At 39.8% G+C, this 23,130-nt stretch overlaps 1 protein-coding gene across 2 annotated transcripts in view; it reads left to right on the forward strand.

Annotated features, from left to right (window-relative positions):
• PPP2R3C (protein phosphatase 2 regulatory subunit B''gamma) overlaps window positions 1-22,785 on the forward strand; it is a 35,883-nt gene extending 13,098 nt beyond the window's left edge. The window contains exons 3-12 of one of the 2 annotated variants that reach the window (XM_030929855.1): window positions 427-539; window positions 1,774-1,871; window positions 2,641-2,711; window positions 10,068-10,200; window positions 12,723-12,778; window positions 12,854-12,929; window positions 14,254-14,390; window positions 18,034-18,171; window positions 20,138-20,197; window positions 22,475-22,785. In XM_030929855.1, coding sequence (XP_030785715.1) covers window positions 466-539; window positions 1,774-1,871; window positions 2,641-2,711; window positions 10,068-10,200; window positions 12,723-12,778; window positions 12,854-12,929; window positions 14,254-14,390; window positions 18,034-18,171; window positions 20,138-20,197; window positions 22,475-22,663 — 1,032 coding nt within the window. In that variant the 5' untranslated portion in view covers window positions 427-465 and the 3' untranslated portion in view covers window positions 22,664-22,785. The remainder of the gene's footprint in view (window positions 1-426; window positions 540-1,773; window positions 1,872-2,640; window positions 2,712-10,067; window positions 10,201-12,722; window positions 12,779-12,853; window positions 12,930-14,253; window positions 14,391-18,033; window positions 18,172-20,137; window positions 20,198-22,474) is intronic. The other variant, XM_010385587.2, reaches the window with a different exon arrangement.
• Window positions 22,786-23,130: the final 345 nt, after the last annotated feature.

Genomic DNA, 23,130 nt, shown 5'->3' on the forward strand with positions numbered 1-23,130 from the left:
TATACCCCAAAAATAGTGTTGTTTGTTGTTGTTGTTTAAGGCTCTAGGTGATTATACTGTGCAGCCAAGGTTGAGAACCACTGCTGTAGGGTCAGACTACAGCGGTTCAGATTCCAGCCCTGCTATATGACTTTAGGCAATGGACTTAACATCTCTGTGCTTGGATTATCATCTCTAAAGTAGGGATAGCTAACTATATCATAGAGTTATGTGGATTAAAGAGGAAGTGTATATCAAAAGCTTAGTTGGCACTCAATACATGTTATTTTTATTGTTAGTAATCAAAAAGATAATAGGAAATGAGATTTATCTTAATATTGACTTTGCTAACAAACTATCATTTTAGTGGAAAGCACGCATTTAACTACATTTTAAAATCTTGTTGTTTTTAACTTATAACATCTTCACTTCCACAATTCTCTTAAGAACTTATGGTTTTTGCTGGACAAACACCAGACACCACCTATGATTGGAGAGGAAGCAATGATCAATTATGAAAACTTTTTGAAGGTTGGTGAAAAGGCTGGAGCAAAGTGCAAGTAAGAATAATATAATTAACAAAAGAATATGTTATGTTAAGCATTTTAAATGCCTCAAATATTGGCCAGGCACACTGGCTCACACCTGTAATCCCAGCAGTTTTGGAGACTGAGGTGGGAGGATTGCTTGAGCTGGAGTGTTTGAGACCAGCCTGGGCAACTTAGGGAGATCTTGTCTCTACTAAAAATAAAAATATTATCTGGGTGTGGGGGTGTATACCTGTAGCTACTCAGGAGGCTGAGGTGGGAGAATTGCTTGAGCCTGGGAGGATGAGCTGTGATTAAGCCACTGCGCTCCAGCCTGGGTGACAGAGCAAGACCCTGCCTTTAAAAAAAATAAACAAATCCTCAAATATTAATTGAAGTAAATGGTATGACATTTGAGTCAAGTTACTAATGAAATTTAATAAAATTATTTACCGTCAAAAAATCACATTGGTATGAAGTTATTAAATAACTCCATCTCAAAAAAATGTACATATATAGTTTATGACACTTTCAGCCTTAAGACAGACAAAAGCAAACAAAAAAGAATGCAAGGCTAGGCACTGTGACTCACATGCCCATCTCTGCAAAATAAAACTTTTAATTAAAAAAAAAAAAAGCAAACATTTATGACTTAGGCTAGGCATGGTGCCTCACATTTGTAATTCCAGTGCTTTGGGAGGCCAAGACAGGTGGATCACTTGAGGCCAGGAGATGGAGTCTTGCTCTGTCGCCAGGCTGCAGTGGAGTGGCACAATCTCGGCTCACTACAACCTCTGCCTCCCGGGTTCAAGTGATTCTCCAGCCTCAGCCTCCCAAGTGCAAGTAAGAATAATATATTATTATTAATAATTATATTATAATTATAAATACTATAAATATAATAAAATTATAATTATAAATACAGTATAATACAATATAAATAACCAATACAAATACTTTTTGTACTTTTACTAGAGACGGGGTTTCACCATGTTGGCCAAGATGGTCTCGATCTCTTGACTTGTGATCCTCCTACCTCGGCCTCCCAAAGTGCTGGGATTACAGGCAAGAGCCACTGTGCCCGGCCAAATCTGTTTCTTAAAAAAAAAAAAAAAAAAAAGTAGGGCTTAATATTTTTAGTTTTTGAATTCTAAGCAGTCTCTATTGTTCTTTCATTTTTTAATTGTATGAATTTATGCCGTTTTCTAATTTTATGTAGAAGGCATTTTCTCTTATGATCATTTAAATCTTTATTTTCTTTTCTTAGGCAATTTTTCACAGCAAAAGTCTTTGCTAAACTCCTTCATACAGATTCATATGGAAGAATTTCCATCATGCAGTTCTTTAATTATGTCATGAGAAAAGGTGATTCATTTTTACTGTGCTTGAACTCCTTATATGGGAAGCAAGTAGGTTTTTGGTCTGTGCTTTTATAAGTATTTCTTCCATGTGAAATCACTCTAAGTTTGAAGTAGACCTTCTTTTCTTTTGACCAAGATGTGTTACATAAACTTAGGTTATCATAAAAAAACAAAAAGTTTTTAAACCCTCATGTATCTTAAAGATAATAGTAGACTAAAAATATTAAGAGCTAAACCAAGGGTTTTAATGTATGGTGATTTGAAATAATTTCAATTTACTGATAATTTTATTTTACCAATATATTACAAGTTGAGTTGACTGAAAGGATAGTTTCAAACCCACAACTGTGATATCAGTTTCAAGGAGCATCTATTAAACAGCTTGGACTTATGATTCCTACAAGTGCCATAATAATCTGTGAAAGCCTACTGTATACAATCTTTAATAATTGGTTGCTGTAATTAACCTCAGAAATAAAAGCAGCTTCATTGAAGGCATAACATTATACTAGCTGTCCCTGTTGGGTGGAACACCAAGTTTAATTGGTAAAGAACAGTATCTTCAAGATGTCAGTTTTATTATAGCTTTAGTCATGATAGAATTGTTGAACTCTGCCATTCTATAGTTTTTTGTTTCAAGCAATTTTGTGGTGAGAAGAAATAGTTTTTAGAGTTACTAGATTAGCTCATCTCAAATCTAGCTCTTTATCTCCTTTTTCATATCTAAAGGATAAATCTTAAGAATTACGTTTCATTTTCTTGTTTATTGTCAGTTTGGCTTCATCAAACAAGAATAGGACTCAGTTTATATGATGTCGCTGGGCAGGGATACCTTCGGGAATCTGTAAGTATTAACCTTATAGACATTATATTAACTCTTATAGACATCAAAATGTAAACTAGTTATCACTGGGTGTTGGGATTACAGGCTATTCATATAATACTTTGTTTTATTTCTGTTTGTGTGTGTTTGTATGTACATATTTAGTTTTACCGTAACAAAGCAACTTGTACACTTTCAACTTTTAAAATTGAACATCATCTTTTCAGTGAAACAAAAAACAAATTTAAAAATAAACAAAATTACAATAGAGAATGTCAATTCCAAATAAGATCCTACAGATTCTACTGATTCTCCTATGGAGTGGCAGGGTTAAAGTCATCATTAAGAGAGGATTTATGCTGGGCATGGTGGTTCACACCTGTAATCCCAGCACTTTGGGAGGCTGAGGCGGGCGGATCACCTGAGGTTGGGAGTTCAAGACCAGCCTGACCAACATGGAGAAACCCTGTCTCTACTAAAAATACAAAATTAGCCACCTGTGGTGGCACATGCCTGTAATCCCAGCTACTCGGGAGGCTGAGGCAGGAGAATCACTTGAACCCAGGAGGTGGAGGTTGCTGTGAACCGAAATAGCTCCATTGCACTCCAGCCTGGGCAACAAGAGCAAAACTCTGCCTCAAAACAAAATATATATATATTGGCCGGGTGCAGTGGCTCATACCTGTACTCCCAATGCCTGTACTCCCAGCATTTTGGGAGGCCAACGTGGGCAGATCACTTGAGGTCAGGAGTGTGAGACCAGCCTGACCAATATGGTGAAATCCCGTCTCTACTAAAAATAGAAATACTTGCTGGGCTGTGGTGGCATACGCCTGGAATCCCAGCTACTCAGGAGGCTGAGGTGGGAGAATCGTATGAACCTAGGAGGCGGAAGTTTCAGTGAGCCAAGATTGCGCCACTGCACTCCAGCCTGGGCAACAGAGGGAGACCCTGTCTCAAAAAAAAAAGAGAGAATTTATTTTAAAAATGTCATGCAAGATGTCCCTTAAAAATCACAATTAAACATGCCAAAGGAAAAGCGACTCTGTCAAAATGCTCACTTTAAACTATCCAAACGTTTCAAACCTACCTTTTGCTGACCTTCTATAACCCCATTTTGTAAAATTTATTTTCTTTTTTTAAACAAGAGACGGTAGACAAGGAGAAGTTGGTAAATGCTTACTGTCCATATTCACATGGAGACGTAGTATACTCTGCGCTCAAGAGAGGAAAGCAACTAGAATTCTATGCACTACTACACAGGGGCCTAGCACCTTCCAGCTTCCAGCAGAGCAAAGGGAACAGATTTTTCTTTTTCTTTCCACAGACCTCGGTGGTGTTGATTCCATATAGTTTTTGCTGAGACGCAGGATGTTTCTGTTTTGGGGTTTGGTTTTTTCTTTCTTTCTTTCTTTCTTTTTTTAATAAATGACATGTGTTACTAAACAAGTGTTCAATGCATATTGACTATACAAATTCCTTTTTAGATTCTTTTTCTTCAAACTTTAACAATAAAAAAAGGCCTTTTGGCCGGGCACGGTGGCTCACGCCTATAATCCCAGCACTTAGGGAGACTGAGGCTGGCAGATCATGAGGTCAGGAGTTCGAGACCAACCTGACCAACATGGAGAAACCCTGTCTCTACTAAAAATACAAAAATTATCCAGGCATGGTGGTGGCCGCCTGTAATCCCAGCTACTCGGGAGGCTGAGGCAAGAGAATTGCTTGAACACAGGAGACAGAGGTTGCAGTGAGCCTAGATCAGGCTGTTGCACTTGACCCTGGACGACAAAAGCAGACTCCGTCTCAAAAAAAAAAAAAAAATCTTTTAAAGGGGAAAATAAAAAGAATGTAGCATTTTAACATTTAAAATTACTGAAAAACTCTTGATTATTCATGAATCATATCAGTTTGTCACTATTTTTTAAAGGGCCAAGAATTCCCCCGCACCTTTTTTTTTTTTTTAAGAAAATATAAGAGAAGCCAGACACGGTAGCTCACACCTGTAATCCCAGCACTTTGGGAGGCCAAGGTGAGTGGATCACTTGATGTCAGGACTTGGAGACCAGCCTGGCCAACATGGTGAAACCCCGTCTCTATTAAAAATACAAAAACATTAGCTGAGCATGGTAGCAGATGCCTGTAATCCCAGCTACTAGAGTGGCTGAGGCAAGAGAATCACTTGAACCCAGGAAGCAGTTGCAGTAAGCTGAGATCACGCCACTGCACTCCAGCCTGGGCAACAAAGCAAGACTATGTCTCAAAAGAAAAAGAAAAAAGAAAATATGAGAGAGAAAATGAATGTGACTGTATTCCCACCTCTGGGTGTAAGGTTGCTAGGTCAGTTACCAAGAGGCTGCTTGTTTCCTATTAGGCACTGCTGTAATTAGGCCAAGTTATCAACAGATAATTATAACTTCATGGCCCAAATGGCTATGCTTCTTCTAAATATGGGTATCTAAATTATATGGACTTATTTTTCACCTCAGGCTTTTTTCCCAAATATGCAGTGCATTTTTTAAGGTTGTAGGGGAGAGGGGAAGGGAGTTGGGCATGAATAGAAACTAGGTTAATTAATCAAATAATTATTCAGATATGAGTTAAATGTAAATTTCTTGTTACAGTTTGTATGGTTCCTGCTATAATTTGTTGCATTCTGTTTTGTCTAGATTTCTGTAGATAGAATCTGTTAGCTCATTCTGAATAGTTAGTTATACTGTAAAACCTTTCAAGGGGGTACACTACAATTCTCTTTAAGGTTCAGACCAACTTGACAATAAAAGGCTCTTGCTTCTGGCCATCTCTTTCTAGCAAGGAAGACATAATTAGCCACCTGTTGGTACTTGTTGAGAGGTCAGGTCCCAAACTGTAGTAGTTCTCTAGCTCTGAGAATTCTTGTTAGCAGTTCACTTGATTTATAGAAACAGCAATATTGATTTATAAAAACGGTCCCCTGTTATTGTTTGTCTTGCCTCTTTCCATGTATGGAAACAAAGATTGAAAGAGAGATGGGCAAACGGGAGAGAAGAGAAACAGTGTACTTCTATAGTTGTTTCTAAAAAGGAATAATTTTCCCCTTCTCTCAATGAAAGAAAACACTTCTCTCAAAGTATTTCATCCATTCTTGGCCCATTGCCTTTTGAAACCCAGGCTTTGTGTCTTACTAATTTGAAAGACAGTGGCTTCCAGACCAACATTTATAATCTGAGTAGAGTATACAAAGTATAATTCACTTATTAAATCTTGTTAAGCAGTTAATAAACATTTATTTGGGGGCAGGTATTATTCTAAGCTTGTAGGGCTCACGTTTTACTTTGTTACAATCTGTTTTGCCCAGATTTCTTTTTTTCTTTTTTCTTTCTTTTTTTTTTTTTTTTTTTTTTTTTTTGCCCAAATTTCTGTAGATGGAATCTGTTAGCTCATACTAAATGTTATACTTTAAAATCTTTCCAGGGACACAGTACAATTTTTGTTCCCTCTTAGACCTATTTTTTCTAGCAGAGTGGGAAGACAGACACTGAATTATAAGCAGATAAAATCAAATAGCAACAAGTTACATGTAGAAAATAAAACAGTAGGCCGGACGCGGTGACTCACACCTGTAATCCCAGCACTTTGGGAGGCCAAGGCGGGCGGATCATGAGGTCAGGAGATCGAGACCATCCTGACTAACACGGGGAAACCCCGACTCTACTAAAAATACAAAAATAAGCCGGGCGTGGTGGTGGGTGCCTGTAGTCCCAGCTACTCAGGAGGCTGAGGCAGAAGAATGATGTGAATCCAGGAGGCGGAGCTTGCAGTGAGCCAAGATTGCATCACTTCTCTCCAGCCTGGACAACAGAGCGAGACTCTGTCTCAAAAAAAGAAAAGAAAAGAAAAAGAAAATAGTAAACTAGGCAGGGATATGACTGGGATTGGTGGACAATTTCAGGTAGGCTGGAAGGAGCATCTTTTTGGGATAGGGATTAAGTTTTAGCCATGAAGTATGAGAAAGAAGCCAGTCTTATGAAGACATAGTATAGAGGAAATGGCAAATACAGTGTCTCCAAGGCAAAATTAAGCCTGGACCTGTTCTAGGAACAGAAGGAAGCCAGTGTGGCTAGAACAAGGATTACAATAACGGAAAATGAAGTTGGAGAAGTAGGCAGGGGCCACATGTAGGGCCTTTTAGTCCACAGTAAGGACTTTGGATTTACTTTGAAGCTAATGGGAAACCATCGGAAGTTTTAAGCTGAGTCTGTCAGGATATGATTTACATTTTAAAAGATCCTTCTGGATGCCCTATGGAGGATGTAAGGAACTCAAAGTATGGCGAGGCTCAGTGGCTCATGCCTGTAATCCCAGCAACTTTGGGAGGCCAAGGCAGGCGGATTGCTTGAGGTCGGGAGTTCAAGACCAGCCCGGCCAACATGATGAAACCCCCTCTCTACTAAAAATACAAAAATTAGCCAGGCGTGGTTGTACGTGCCTGTAATCCCAGCTAGTCAGGCTGAGACAAGAATCACTTGAATCCAAGAGGTGGAGGTTTCAGTGAGCTGAGACTGCACCACTGCACTCCAGACTGGACTGGACTGAGACTCTGTCTCAAAAAAAAAGAGAGAAAGAAACCATGGGAGGCTTTTAAATATATAATCCTGTAATAGGCAAGGCCTTTCTAAGTATGACAAAACCCAGAAATCTAGAAAACAATAAATTCAGCTAAATTTTGAGAAGATCTATAGGGCAAAGCCCACGTTAAAGTAAAAAAAACAACAAACTGGGGGAAATATCTGAAACAGTCACAAATGGCCAATTACCCTAATGTATAAAAAGTGCCCAGAAATCCAGAAGAAAGCCATTAACCCAATAGAAAACTGCACAAAGGATATAGATAATGTATAAAAAGTAAAATTCAAATGCTTCTTAATCATAAGAAACAACTAACTTCACATAAGAGAAATGCCAGATAAATCTACACTAAGTTGCCATTTTTCACCTATCAAATTAGCAAAGATCAAAAAGTTTGAATTGACACCTTTAGCGTTTGAGTAATTCTTTCACAGTGCTTCTGAGTCAAAAGAAATCCCTAGCAGTTTCACGTACTAGCCAGTTAATCCCAAACAATTTAATGAGTATTCATTAAGCTTATTAGCCACTTGAAAAAATAATATACTTAAGTTGAAAGAAGATATTTTTATTTCATTCTTAAGTACAGTTATTAATGGGATGTGTACAACTACTTAAACCTGGGAATTAGACTGGACACTTGTCCTCCTCATTTCCTGTTCACTGATTTTTGTGTGGTACTTTACCACAGGAACCATCAAAACCTAGCGTTGCAAAGATTTATGTCATTAAAAGGAATATATTTGGCTGGGCGTGGTGGCTCATGCCTGTAATCCCAGCACTTTGGGAGGCCAAGGCGGGCGGATCACAAGATCAGGAGATTGAGACCATCCTAGATAACATGGTGAAACCCCATCTCTTCTAAAAATACAAAAAACTAGCCGGGCGTGGTGGCAGGCGCCTGTAGTCCCAGATACTCGGGAGGCTGAGGCAGGAGAATGGTGTGAACCCGGGAGGCGGAGCTTGCAGTGAGCCAAGATCGCGCCACTGCACTCCAGCCTGGGCAACAGAGCGAGACTCCATCTCAAAATAAAATAAAATAAAATAAAATAAATTAGCCAGGCATGGTGGCACGGGACTGTAGTCCCAGCTACTGAAGAGGCTGAGCCAGGAGGTGGAGGTTGCAGTAAGCCGAGATTTCGCCACTGCACTCCAGTCTGGGCGACAGAGCAAGAGTCCATCTCAAAAAAAAAGAGGAATATATTCATGACATTTTGGGCTGGATGATTTAAAAAATTTAAATCACCAGGCACAGTGGCTCACAACTGTAATTCCAACGCTGGGAGGCCAAGGTGGGCAAATAGCTTGAGCTCAAGAGTTTGAGACCAGCCTGGGCAACATGGTGAATCCCCATCTCTACCAAAAATACAAAAAATTAACTGGGTGTGGTGGTGCATCTCTGTGGTCCCAGCTATTCAGGAGGCTGAGGTGGGAGGATGACTTGAGCCTGGGAGGTAGAGGTTTCAGTCAGCCAAGATCATACTACTGAACTCCAGCAGCCTGTGTGACAGAGACCCTGCCTCAAAAAAAAAGGAATACATTGAGATCCAGTATTGAAAATGTGAACTACCTTGAGCACGTAGTTCTAGCTTATTTCAATATCTATCATGCAGTGTCTGACAAATGTTGCTGTTTCGCTCAAAATTTTAAAATATCCTGATGCACCCCTGTACATTAACTGTGGTGCTCCTGGGACACCTGTGTGCAGAATTCAGAACTGTAGAAATAGCTTTCACATTGCTGATGGGAGTATAAAATTCACATGGCATTTATGGGGAGATGGGAAGTTTCCCAGTGTCTTATCAAATTTCTACATGTGCATATGCCACAACCCAGCAGATCCACTTACAGAAATTGTATTTTATATTCTTCCACAATATCTATGAATGAATAATTAGCTTAGCCCTTATGGTATTACTTTTCATGTAGCAAAATATTAGGAAAAAACTAAATGTCCCAATAGAGGCCTAGTTAAATATGGCACATCCATACAATGATATGATATATAGCTATTTGAAAGTCAAGATGGAATGACTATAAAGTATATTACTGAATGACAAAAGCACTCTTCACGGTATGCTGATACATCCTGTGTGTAAAAAGAGGGAAAGGCCGGGTGCAGTGCCTCATGCCTGTAGTCACAGCACTTTGGGAGACGGAGGTGGCTGGATCACGAGGTCAAGAGATCAAGACCATCCTGGACAACACTGTGAAACCCTGCCTCTGCTAAAAATACAGAAATTAGCTGGGCATGGTGGTGCATGCCTGTAGTCTCAGCTACTCAGGAGGAGGCAAGAGAATCGCTTGAACCTGGGAGGCAGAGGTTGCAGTAAGCCAAGATCGCACCACTGCACTCCAGGCTGGCAACAGAGCAAGACTACATCTCAAAAAAAAAAAAAAAAAAAAAAAAGAGGGGAAGAAATATATATGTATTGGTTCATATTTGTATCTGTTACCTTCGGGAAATTACATCAGAAGTTGATAATACAGGGTTACCTCTGGGGAGAAGAAATAGGTGAGAGGCTTTTTAATCAATATCTTTGTTCCCTTTGAATTTGGAACTATGTAGAATTGACTACTTTTCAAAAAATGTTAAAACTTAAATTAGGAGAAACAAAATTTAATGTAAAATAGTTTTACCACTAAAATAGTCATGAATTTCTTTATCAATATAGTATTAATGCTGAATAATTTTTAGTAATGAAATTATATTCTAGTATGTAATGAAGAATCAAGATTGGACATTTGACACTTTATTTTGTTTATTTTCAGGATTTAGAAAACTACATATTGGAACTTATCCCTACTTTGCCACAATTAGATGGTCTGGAAAAATCTTTCTACTCCTTTTATGTTTGTACAGCAGTTAGGAAGTTCTTCTTCTTTTTAGATCCTTTAAGAACAGGTAAAAGAAAATCTTATCTAACTTACACGAGGATATTATTATATCTAAATCTCAATAACTACAGAAAACTCTTAAAATGTCATTTATTTTCCTGTCACTGCCATTAAAAATTTGGTGAATTTCAAGGAGATAAAAAGGTACAAAAAACAGTAGCAATGCTTGGTTATGTTTATCTGAAGATCTTTTATGATTTACTTGCACTGACTATAATCTGCTATGTGACAGATAGGGGGATGTCACCTAACAGTGAAGAAGTATGAACTGGGTAATGAGTCATAAATGCCTCCTTCCCATTTTAGGAAGCCAGTTATTCGGATATGATTTGGTGTCTCTGCTATGTGATATACTGCAGAATTGTTCTCTTTTTGATGAAAAACATGTATTTGGAGATATGAGAGCCATTTAGCCGTGATGCATATTTTTCTCATTTTCTATGGGGATCGGATTGGTAAATATGGCCTCATTAACAGTATGTTTTATTAACTGTTCAAGCCTGCCCAGACTTAAATACATGTAACTGGAGCAGAGGAAAGGACAGAGAAGTCCAAATCAAAGTGCTTGATTATCCTTCTGTCCTTGAAAATCCAACTATGGGCCCAGCACAGTGGTTCACGTCTGTAATCTCAGCCCTTTGGGAGGCTGAGTTGGGTGGACCACTTGAGCTCAGGAGTTCAAGATCAGCCTGGGCAACATGGTGAAACTTTGTCTCTACAAAAAAAAAAACCATACAAAAATTGGCCGGGCACAGTGGCTCACACCTGTAATCCCAGCTACTCGAGAGGCTGAGGCAGGAGAATCACTTGAACCCAGGAGGCAGAGGTTGTGGTGAGCTGAGATCGCGCTGTTGCACTCCAGCCTGGGCAACAAGAGTGAAACTCCATCTCAAAAAAAAAAAGAAAAAAGTTCCAAAGATTAGCCAGATATAGTGGTGCGCGCGCGCCTATAGTCCCAGCTACTTGGGAAGCTGCTGAGGTGGATCACTTGAACCCAGAAGGCAGAGGTTGCAGTGAGCCAAGATCGCGCCACTGCACTCTAGTCTGGGCAACATAGCCAACACAGCCAGACCTTGTGTCCAAAAAAAAAAATCCAGTTATGAACCCAATCACAGCATATGGTAGCTGACAGTGTTTTTTGAACTCCTCTACTCTTAAGTACACACATATACACTCTCTCTTTCAAATTTTACAAAATAATATCAGATGTTTTGACTGTTATGTAGTATGCTAAGCATTTTACATGTGTTCATTCATTGTCGTTTCATAACCCCATAAGGAAGGTACATTATTGTCCACATTTTATGTGTAAGGCAACTGAGATTTAGCTAGGTTACATATTTAAAAGTGGCATTTAAACTACCATCTGGGCTGGGTGTGGTGGCTCACACCTGTAACCCCAGCGCTTTGGGAGGCTGATGTGAGAAATCACTTGTGCCTAGGAGTTCAAGACCAGCCCTGGCAAGATAGCAAGACCTCTTCTGTACAAAAACGCAGCAGTAGCCGGGTGCAGTGGCTCACACCTGTTATTCCAGCACTTTGGGAGGCTGAGACAGGTGAATCACCTGAGGTCAGGAGTTCGAGACCAGCCTGGCCAACACAGTGAAACCCCGTTTCTACTAAAAATACAAAAAATTAGCTGGGTGTGGTGGCAGGTGCCTGTAGTCCCAGCTACTCAGGAGGCTGAGGCAGGAGAATCGCTTGAACCCGGGAAGCGGAGGTTGCAGTGAGCAGAGATCACACCACTGCACTCTAGCCTGGGCAACAAGAGCAAAACTGTCTTAAAAAAAAAAAAAAAAAAAAAAGGAAGAAGAAGAAAACAAACTCTCATCTGTCTGCTCTTAAACCACACCTGTGTATTGCTTTCTAGTCCAGAACCTGCCAAAAATAAATGGAGACAGTATCCCTGTTTATGTACTAGCAGTACTATATCTATAATCACAAACTTTTTTGAAAATCTGACATCACTATAATTTTAGAATTTAGCACTTAGATTTATATAGTTGAGGTATACAAGTAGAGATGTTATTAAATGTTGCCTGTAGATTTTTTTTTTTTTTTTTTTTTTTTTGCGGGATAGGGATGAAGTTTTGGTCTTGTTTCCCAGGCTGGAGTACAATGGCTTGATCTCAGCTCACTGCAACCTCTGCCTCCTGGGTTCAAGCGACTCTCCTGCCCCAGCCTCCAGAGTAGCTGGGATTACAGGCGCCCACCACCACACCCAGCTAATTTTTTGTGTTTTTAGTAGAGACAGGCTTTCACCATATTGGCCAGGCTGGTCTCGAACTCCTGACATCAGGTGATCCACCCGCCTCGGCTTCCCAAAGTACTGGAATTACAGATGTGAGCTACTGTGCCCGGCGGAGATTTCTCTCTTTGTAACAATATGTATTAAGGACTGTGGAGCATAAGAGCTAGAAGCTTTAAAATATCAATTGTGTGATTGCTTTTGTGAAAAAAAATTTTTTTTTAAAATGAGTTGCTATTTTCTTAAAATGAAATTAATTGTGTTTCTTTATGTTCTTAAAGGAAAGATAAAAATTCAAGATATTTTAGCATGCAGCTTCCTAGATGATTTATTGGAGGTAAATGTTTTTAAACTACTTAATTGTATCACTTGACAGTTGCTATCTTCTAATTATGTCTTTATGTTCCATTAGCTAAGGGATGAGGAACTGTCCAAGGAGAGTCAAGAAACAAATTGGTTTTCTGCTCCTTCTGCCCTAAGAGTTTATGGTATGTTCCTATCATAATGCTAAAATTTGAATTATCCATTCTTCAGGTGATTGGTGTTCAGAGGACAGTTTTATACATACACTGATATAGCTTAAGATCAAAGCATTTAATTACCTTAAGCTCTAGTATTGTACATTACCAAAATTTACTTGTTTAAATACCAATGTTTTAACTTTTTGGACTCCCCCCAACCTTTTTGAAGACAGGGTCTCACTCTCTCACCCTGGCTGGAGTGCACTGGCACGATCATGGCTCAGTGCAGCCTTGAAGTCCTGGGCTCGATCCTCCAACCTCAGTGTCCCCACCCCACCCCACCGACCCCAGTACTGGGACTACAGGCGCCGTGCCTGGCTAAGTTTTTAAATTTTTTTTAGAGACGGGATCTCACTGTGTTGCCCAGGCTGGTTTCAAACTCCTGGGCTCAAGCAATCTACCTGTCCTGGCCTCCCAAAGTGTTGGAATTATAGGCATGAGCCACTGCATCCAGCAGAACCCTTTTTAAGTTATACAGTTTCTTTTCAATAGAATAGAATGTAATTTGATCCTTGTTGACTCAGGAGCACGGTTATGAGCATTAGCTGTTGTCATGCTTTGTTGATAAAATGCTGTTTCCAGGATCTACTGATGGAGCTATTCTACATTATCTTGTTGGGTGATCTTTTGACTCCTTTGGCTTTTTTTTTTTTTTTTTTTTTTTGGAGATGGAGTCTCGCACTGTTATCCAGGCTGGAGTCCAGTGGCATGATCTTGGCTCACTGCAACCTCCACCTCCCAGGTTCAAGCGATTCTCCTTGCTTCAGCCTCCCAAGGAGCTGGGATTACAGGCTTCCACCACCACACCTGGCTTTTTTTTTTTTTTTTTTTTTTAAAGTAGAGATGGTGTTTCACTGTGTTGGCCAGGCTGCTCTGGAACTCCTGACCTCTGATCCATCCACCTCGGCCTCCCAAAGTGCCCCTTTTGGCGTTCTTATCTCTACTTTCAAGTGCTGGCATTTCAGTGCTTTTTGTTCGCCTCTTACCTCCATTTAATTTAGAAACCTAGGAATGTTTAAAAATACTGCAAACTGAAAACAGTGATGTAAGTGAAACATCCTAGACCATGACCTTCATGATGGGTTTTCTTTGGCTGTTTCTAGCCCAAGGGTTGTTCTGATCAAGATTGCAAAGGTAGCTGATAGTATTATACATAGGCCACTACCCTAACCATAACATGAATAGTTTGAAAATCAAAATATTAACCAAGAAAAAGAACTTTTTGTTAGTCTATTCTTCTGATTAAAATTGTATTGTGGTCATAAGTGTCTTTATTATTTTTCTTTCCAAGGCCAGTACTTGAATCTTGATAAAGATCACAATGGCATGCTCAGTAAAGAAGAACTCTCACGCTATGGAACAGCTACCATGACCAATGTCTTCTTAGACCGTGTTTTCCAGGAGTGTCTCACTTATGATGGAGAAATGGTAGTGGTTTAAATCTGCTACAAAGTTTAAAAAGTTTAGGCTCCCAGAGTTTCCAGAAACCTTTTTCTTGATGTAATACAGCCCTTTTTCTTTTCTTTTTTTTTTTTTTTCTTTTGAGACAAAGTCTTGCTCTGTCACCCAGGCTAGAGTGCAATGGTATGATCTCGGCTCACTGCAACCTCTGCTTCCTGGGTTTAAGTGATTCTCCTGCCTCAGCCTCCAGAGTAGCTGGGATTATGGGCACATGCCACCACGTCCAGCTAATTTTTCTATTTTTAGTAGAGATGGGGTTTCACCAGGTTGGCCAGGCTGGTCTTGAACTCCCGACCTCAGGTGATCCGCCTCCCAAAGTGCTGAGATTACAGGCATGAGCTACCACACTCGGCCCAGCATTATTTATATTAATGTGTAACAGTGTCTTTAAAATGTGTAAACTGGTCAAATTACTTGAGATTCAGAGCCTTTAGTCTTAATGTAAATTCACTTAAAAACATCTGCATTATGGCCTCAGGGCAAATAGAAAAGCTTATTTTGTTGATTTCATTGTCAGTACACCTATTGTACAATAGTGCATTCTAGTTAAAAAAAAAAAAAAAAAAAGGCTGAGGCCAGGCTTGGTAGCTTATGACTACAATCCTAGCTCTTTGGGAGGCCAAGGCCAGAGAACCACTTAAGGCCAGTCATTCGAGATTAGCCTGAGCGATATAGCGAGACTGTCTCTACAAAAAAAATAAAAAAATTACATGGGCATGGGTGGAATGTGCCTGTAGTATAGCTACTTGGGAGGCTGAGGCAGGAGGATTGCTTGACCTGAGGAGTTTGAGCCTGCAGTGAGCTATGATGAGGCCACTGCACTCCAGTCTGGCCTATAGAGTGAGACCATGTCTCTTAAAAAAAAGCTGAAACATTAGCAAATTATTATGGCTATTTTCATTTAGATAGTTCTGTCATTAAATTACCAGGTCAGATGTAGTAACACATATGCCATGATTTAATTCTGAGAATCAGGTTGTATTAGTCTTTAGAAGTGGCTATATGAGCAGTTGAAGATAACATGGACTTGTCTTTTTATTATGACAATGCAAAATACTTGAGAAGGAAAATTCTAAACAGCATTTTAAAATCACCATTTTTGCTGCTAAAAACATGGGTTAAGAATCTGATAAATGTCCTGCTGGGCGTGGTGGCTCACACCTGTAATCCCAGCACTTTCGGAGGCCGAGGCGGGCAGATCACGAGGTCAGGAAATGGAGACCATCCTGGCTAACATAGTGAAACCCGTCTCTACTAAAAATACAAAAAAATTAGCCGGCCGTGGTGGCAGGCACCTGTAGTCCTAGGTACTCAGGAGGCTGAGGCAGGAGAATGGTGTCAACCCAGGAGGTGTAGCTTGCAGTGAGCCGAGATGGCGCCATTGCACTCCAGCCTGAGTGACCAGAGCTAGACTCCTCTCAAAAAAAAAAAAAAAAAAAGAATGTGATAAATTTCCCAAAGCAGTTATGCTTAAAAAATAGTCATACTGTCATGAGAATGGGGGCCTTACATTTTATCATTTAGCTTCAATAGCAGTTTGCTAAATAACACCATTATTAATAACACAAGAGGGGAAAGGGCACAGAAAGTTTATTTTGTAACTCCCACAGCTGTAAACAGTAGACAGTGAGGCGCTTGTAGTATTAATATAATGATTCCTGGTGAATAAAGAAAATCAGAGGCCACAACTGTGGATGAAGTCAGATCACAATCTGCATTCTTTAACTCTTTACTGCAATTTATGCAGAAAGGAACTTTTCTAAGAATATAAAATTTTTATCTAAGTGAGAATCTCCCAATTACTTCACTACTTTTTACCATTAAAAAAAAATCTATGAGTATCCTGTTTTTATAGGGAAGGCTTTCTGTTCTCTTTATGTCTTTCTGGCCTTTACATTTTGCCTTTGTATGGATGAGAACAGTGTCAGCTCACTGTAAAATGCCTGGCAATCTCAAGACAGCTTCTTATTGGAAATCTGAATTTAAAATTTTAAATAATATTTTAAAATAGCAGTTTAAGTATACTGTTCTGAGGCTGGGCATGGTGGCTCATGCCTGTAATCCCAGCATTTTGGGAGGCCGAGGCGGGTGGATCACCTGAGGTTGGGAGTTTTGAGACCAGCCTGACCAACATGGAAAAACCCCTTCTCTACTAAAAATATAAAATTAGCCAAGCGTGGTGGTGCATGCCTGTAATCCCAGATACACGGGAGGCTGAGGCAGGAGAATGGCTTGAACCCGGGAGGCGGAGGTTGTGGTGAGCCGAGATCACACCATAGCACTCCAGCCTGGGCAACAAGAGCGAAACTCTGTCTCAAAAAAAAAAAGAAAAAAAAAGTATGCTGTTCTATTCATTCCAGATGAAAAATTTGTTTTTCAAAATAACTGCACTGAAATGAAGATACAAGTTTATAACTTAGTCAGTCAAACAAAAGTTTGAAGCAGGATGCAGTAGTTCATCCCTCTAATCCCAGCACTTTGGAAGGCCAAGGCCAGATGATGGCTTGAGCCGAGGAGCTTGAGACTAGCATGGGTAATACGGGAATACCCCATCTCTACAAAGAATTTTAAAAATTAACCAAGTGTGATGACGTGCACCTGTAGTCTCAGCTACCTGTGAGGCTGTAGTGGGAAGATTGCTTGAGCCTGGGAGATCAAGGTTGTAGTGACCACTTCACTTCAGCCTGGTTGATAAAGTAAGACCCTGTCTCAAAAACAAGAATAATGTTCTTGTTTTATGAATAATGAAAGAAAACTATAGTTTAACACAGCAAATCTCTCATAAAAAAATGAACTAGGGCTGGGCACAGTGGTGCATGCCTGTAATCCCAGCATTTTGGGAGGCCGGGGCAGGCAGGTCACTTGAGGTCAGGAGTCTGAGACTAGCTTGGGTAACATGGCAAAATCCTGTCTCTACTAAAAATATAAAAATTAGCTGGGCATGGTGGTGTGCACCTGTATTCCCAGCTACTTGGGAGGCTGAGACAGGAGAATCGCTTGAATCTGGGAGGCAGAGGTTTCAGTGAGCTGAGATTGTGTCACTGCACTCCAGCCTGGACAACAGAGCGAGACTCCATCTCAAAAAAAAAAAAAAAAAAAAAAACTATGTCCTCAAAACCGTCCTGTGCAGATTGTATATAGCATTCCTGTGGCTGGACGTGGTGGCTCACACCTATAATCCCAGCACTTTGGGAAGCTGAGGCAGGCAGATCACCTGAGGTCGGGAGTTCAAGACCAGCCTGACCAACATGGAGAAACCCTGTCTCCACTGAAAATACAAAATTAGCCTGGCATGGTGGCACATGCCTGTAATCCCAGCTACTCAGGAGGTAGGAGAATTGCTTGAACCCAGGAGGTGGAGGTTGTGGTGAGCCGAGATTGTGCCATTGCACTCCAGCCTGGGCAACAAGAGTGAAACTCCGTCTCAAGAAAAAGAAAAAAAATTCCTAGAAACCAATATTAAGTATATAAATGGATTTCTCATTTCATAACTTAGGGAAAAAATTAAATTTGCCACCTTTGATTGCAAAATAGCTTCAAATCTTAATATGCACTTGAAAGTTAATTTCAACTAAGGCCTCTCTAATGAACATTATTTTCTGTTCTGCAGGACTATAAGACATACTTGGACTTTGTCCTTGCATTAGAAAACAGAAAGGAACCCGCAGCTCTACAGTATATTTTCAAACTGCTTGATATTGAGAACAAAGGATATCTGAATGTCTTTTCACTTAATTATTTCTTTAGGGTAAGTCTCATTTGCATTAGTGAGTCATCGTTTCTTAAGGTATCATTTGGTTGTGGCCGGGTCTGTCTCAAAAAGAAAAAAAAATTGTGAGATGCAGCAAAAGCACTGGCTAGAGGGAAATTTATAATATTGAATGTGTATATTGGAAAACGTTAAAGATCTAAAATCAGCATCTACTTTAGGAAATTAGAAAAAGGAGCAAATTAAAGATGTATCATTTTGTGTAAATTAAATATTTAGTAACCATTTTACCTAACTCGTGATTTTTATTTATTTTTTTCTTTTTTTGAGAAAACGTCTGGCTCTGTCACCCAGGCTGGAGTGCAGTGGCACGATCACAGCTCATTGCAACCTCCAACTCCTGGGCTCAGGCAATCTTCCCACTCAGCCTCCCCAATAACTGGGTCCACTTGCCTGTAATCCCAGCTACTCGGGAGGCTGAGGCAGGAGAATCACTTGAACCCAGGAGGCGGAGGTTGCAGTAAGCCAAAATCACGCCACTGCATTCTAGCTTGGGCAGCAGAGTAAGACTGTCTCAAAAAAAAAAAAAAAAAAAAAAAAAAATACAACTACCAAAGTCTATAAAAATTTCTGTGGAAAGGAGCTACCTTTTCTGAACTGCTTAGCATCTTACAAGTTTTTCATCACAAGTACAGAATTTATCACATATTTGTATTTCCAGTGGTAGTACAGCCCCTGACATATACATAATTTTATTTTACATCTAGTCAAATCAGCTTTAACTCATTTATATTTTTTTAAATAGGAAAGAAATAAAAAACTAAAAACAGACTTGATTTCCTTCTGAAATCTGTTATGTAAATGCTTTTATTAAACTTAAAAATCGGCCGGGTGCAGTGGCTCATGCCTGTAATCCCAGCACTTTGGGAGGCCAAGGTGGGTAGATCACGAGGTCAGGAGATCAAGACCATCCTCACTAACATGGTGAAACCTCGTCTCTACTAAAAAATACAAGAAACTAACCAGGCGAGGTAGTGGGCGCCTGTAATCCCAGCTACTCGGGAGGCTGAGGCAGGAGAATGGCGTAAACCTGGGAGGTGGAGCTTGCAGTGAGCTGAGATCCGGCCACTGCACTCCAGCCTGGGCGACAGAGCAAGACTTTGTCTCAAAAAAAAAAAAAGTGTCCAATGCTGAGCCCTATAATCCTGGGCTATTCATAGAGCTTTCGGACATCAGTATCCTAGTGATAAAGCTGGGCCTGGATGATTCACTCTAGATCATACCATCCAAGCCTATTACTATATTAACATAGCGTGTACTCAGATGCTTATCTACTTCAAAGAGATTCCTTTATGGATACTCTGATTATTAGTGCTAACACATACAGAGTAGGCATTAGGAACAAAGCTAGTTGACTATTCACCAAGTATTTTAAACTTCACATTTCCACTGAATAATGCTCACCTGAAGTATTTTGTAGTCCCACTGGATGACAGCAGTTTCTTCATTTTTTTGTTAAAGTTTATAAAAAGGAAGAGTTTTGGGAGGTCTACCTCCATTTCTTGTATTATGTAGAAAGCAAAGTGTAGGGTAGGAAGGGAGACAGTACATTGGGGGTCTTAAGAGAATAGTGAAAACAGGAATAACATTCGTGGAAAATGAGAGGAGCAGATCAAACAGAATAACTGTGATGCCACGTTGAGGGCCCATTTGAAGTTGGAGAACATTCCTATGTAGACGCAGCAATCTGTAGTCTTTTTATTTTTTTTCCTGAAGTTCTCAATAGTTAAGATACAGGTCTAAAAAGGTCAATACACTGAGAATTTAGGTTTTGCTCATTGATGTGGAATAAGGTCAAGAAAGCTAAAAAGATTGTCAAGAGAGAGAATGATGAGGTTTGTGGTCTGATAGGAAAGGAAGTATAAGTAGAAAGGGGTTGTGGGGCAGGAGAGGGGATGTTGTGTATTTCATTTTTTACTTACAGATTTATTTCTATCAAATACAGGCCATACAGGAACTAATGAAAATCCATGGACAAGATCCTGTTTCATTTCAAGATGTCAAGGTTATCTTTTCCTTTAATTTACATATTACCAGATAATTATGAGATAGTCATTTGTATTACATGAAATTTTATATGAAAGCAAGTAATGAAGTACTATTTGAATCAAGTATTTGCTTTTTGTTCTGAACTGATATTTAAATCATTACGAACTGAGACCACATTTGGACTATTTTTTTTTTTTTTTTTTTTTTTCTCTTTGTTAGTTTTCCTTCTAACAGTCAGGACCCTCAGGACTATTTATATAGTTTATAATTTTAGTATTGTCATCACTGTGTTCTCATTGGAAGCATTCATTCATTTTAATTGAAAATTAAGACAGTCAGGGGCCCAGGCGCAGTGGCTCACGCTTGTAATCCCACCACTCTGGGAGGCCAAGGTGGACGGATCACCCGAGGTCAGCAGTTCAAGACCAGCCTGGTCAACATGGTGAAATCCCGTCTCTACTAAAAATACAAAAATTAGCTGGGCGTGGTGGTGCATGCATGTAATCCTGGCTACTTGGAAGGCTGAGGCAGGAGAATCGTTTGAGCCCGGGAGGTGGAGGTTGCAGTGAGCTGAGATCGCGCCATTGCACTCCAGCCTGGGCAACAAGAGTGAAACTCCGTCTCAAAAGAAAAAAAAAAAAAAAAAGAAAATTAAGACAGTCAGTACAGTCTACATCCTATGGCAGTCTATTCAACTGTAAACTGAATTTTTGCCTTGGAAACTGTTTAGGTTCAGGCACTTTTTTTTAGTATGCTACCTCAAAAAGCCTGTTCACCTGAGTAATTTTACTACAAATTTTATTTTACTACAAATTTTGTGGTAATTTTACTATAAAAAGATTAGAAAACATGTACTAATTCCCTGTAAATATCTGTTGTACACTTCATAATATAGAAGGAGGTCTTCTATATGTTCCAGTAAGTTTCAGCAGAATTTAGCTTCTTTTTGGATATCTAATGCATATCCAGAAAGAACTCCTCTCCTATCCTAATAAAATGTTGACATCAATATTGGAAATGAAGCTTTGTCACTATCTCTGAAACATTTAGATGTTTAATTGAGTTGAACTGTTGGCAAAAAAAATTAAACCAAACCCTTGTTAGCCGAGCGTGGTGGTACGCAGCTGTAATCCCAGCTACTCGGGAGGCTGAGGCAGGAGAATGGCTTGAACCTAGGAGGCAAAGGTTGCAGCTAGCCAAGATCGCACTACTGCACTCCAGCCTGGGTGACAGAGGGACACTCCATCTCACACAAAAAAAGAAGGGGTTGGGCACAGTGGCTCAAGTCTGTAATCCCAGCACTTTGGAAGGCCGAAGCAGGTGGATCACCTGAGGTCAGGAGTTTGAGACCAGGCTGACCAGTATGGAGAAACCCCGTCTCTACTAAAAATACAAAAATTGGCCAGATGTGGTGGTGTATGCCTGTAATCCCAGCGACTTGGGAGGCTGAGGCAGGAAAATCGCTTGAACCCAGGAGGCAGAGGCTGCGGTAAGCCGAGATCACGACATTGCACTCCAGCCTGGGCAAGAAGAGTGAAACTCTGTCTCAAAAAAAAAAAAAAAAAAAACAAGGCTGGGTGCGGTGGCTCATGCGTATAATTCCGGCACTTTGGGAGGCCAAGGCAGGCAGATTACTGAAGGTCAGGAGCTCGAGACCAGCCTGGCCAATATGGTGAAACCCCATCTCTACTAAAAATACAAAAATTAGCTGGGTGTGGTGGCGCACACCTGTAGTCCCAGCTACTCGGGAGGCTGAGGCAGAAGAATCGCTTGAATCCTGGAGGCGGAGGTTGCAGTAAGCTGAGATCGCTTTACTGCACTCCAGCCTGGATGACAGAGCGAGACTCCATCTCAAAAACAAAATAAAAAAAACAAAAACTACAGACAAAATCTTGTTTCACCACCAATTAGAAGGCAACAGAAAAATATGTAAGAAATTAGTTAACATGCAGTCCCTGAACACTGCATTAAATAGTTCTGCCACTAATTACCTATGTAGCTGGATTAGACACTGAGCCTTGGTTTCTTCATCTACAAAATGAAGGATAGCTGTCACATAGCTAAGGAGTTATCCAATAAAATTTTGTGATTGTAGGTAGAGAAAAGGAAACTGCCTGTTAAATGGAAAAGAAAAAAGTAGAACAAAAAATTAACATAAGCCCAAGTGGCAGCCCTCAATTTTATTCCTCTGTACTTCAGTGGATGCAGACAGCCCTGAATTTTGGATCACGATGTGTGATAGAAATTAAGTGGATCAAATTTCATTGTATTTTTTTTTTTTTTTCTTTTGCAGGATGAAATCTTTGACATGGTAAAACCAAAGGATCCTTTGAAAATCTCTCTTCAGGATTTAATCAACAGTAATCAAGGAGACACGGTAACCACCATTCTAATCGATTTGAATGGCTTCTGGACTTACGAGAACAGAGAAGCTCTTGTTGCAAATGACAGTGAAAACTCTACAGACCTCGATGATACATGATCTCTGAAAGACTAGACTGTCTTATATTAAGAGATACTTGAATGCTGCATGTAAAGCCTTTAAAGCAAAATCCTCAGAATGGTCTAAATAAAACACTTGATATGCCTAGAGAACACAGCAAATGTTTTGGTTACTGGAATTCTGGTTGCAATAGTTTAGAAGCAATAGGACCAAATATTGCTTGTTAGGAGGTGGGGTAAGTTCTGGTTCCTTTTAGTTCAAAGATGGGAAGTGTGATTTGCTGTAGATAGATGATGTTCAGTTTAAACATGCATAATCTTCAGAGATGAAGTTTCCATGGAATATTTCTGACAGTCATTTAGAATGTGAATATTTGACTGACAGTGCGTATATGTATACATACTATGTGTGTGTGTGTGTCTATATATGTAAAATCTCAAAGATTACAAACTTTCCCATTCATTAGAGTAGAGCCATTTTATTTCTGGGTTAGGATTAGGATTTTT

This window comes from Rhinopithecus roxellana, chromosome 5, assembly GCF_007565055.1.
Source record: "Rhinopithecus roxellana isolate Shanxi Qingling chromosome 5, ASM756505v1, whole genome shotgun sequence".
NCBI lineage: Eukaryota > Metazoa > Chordata > Mammalia > Primates > Cercopithecidae > Rhinopithecus > Rhinopithecus roxellana.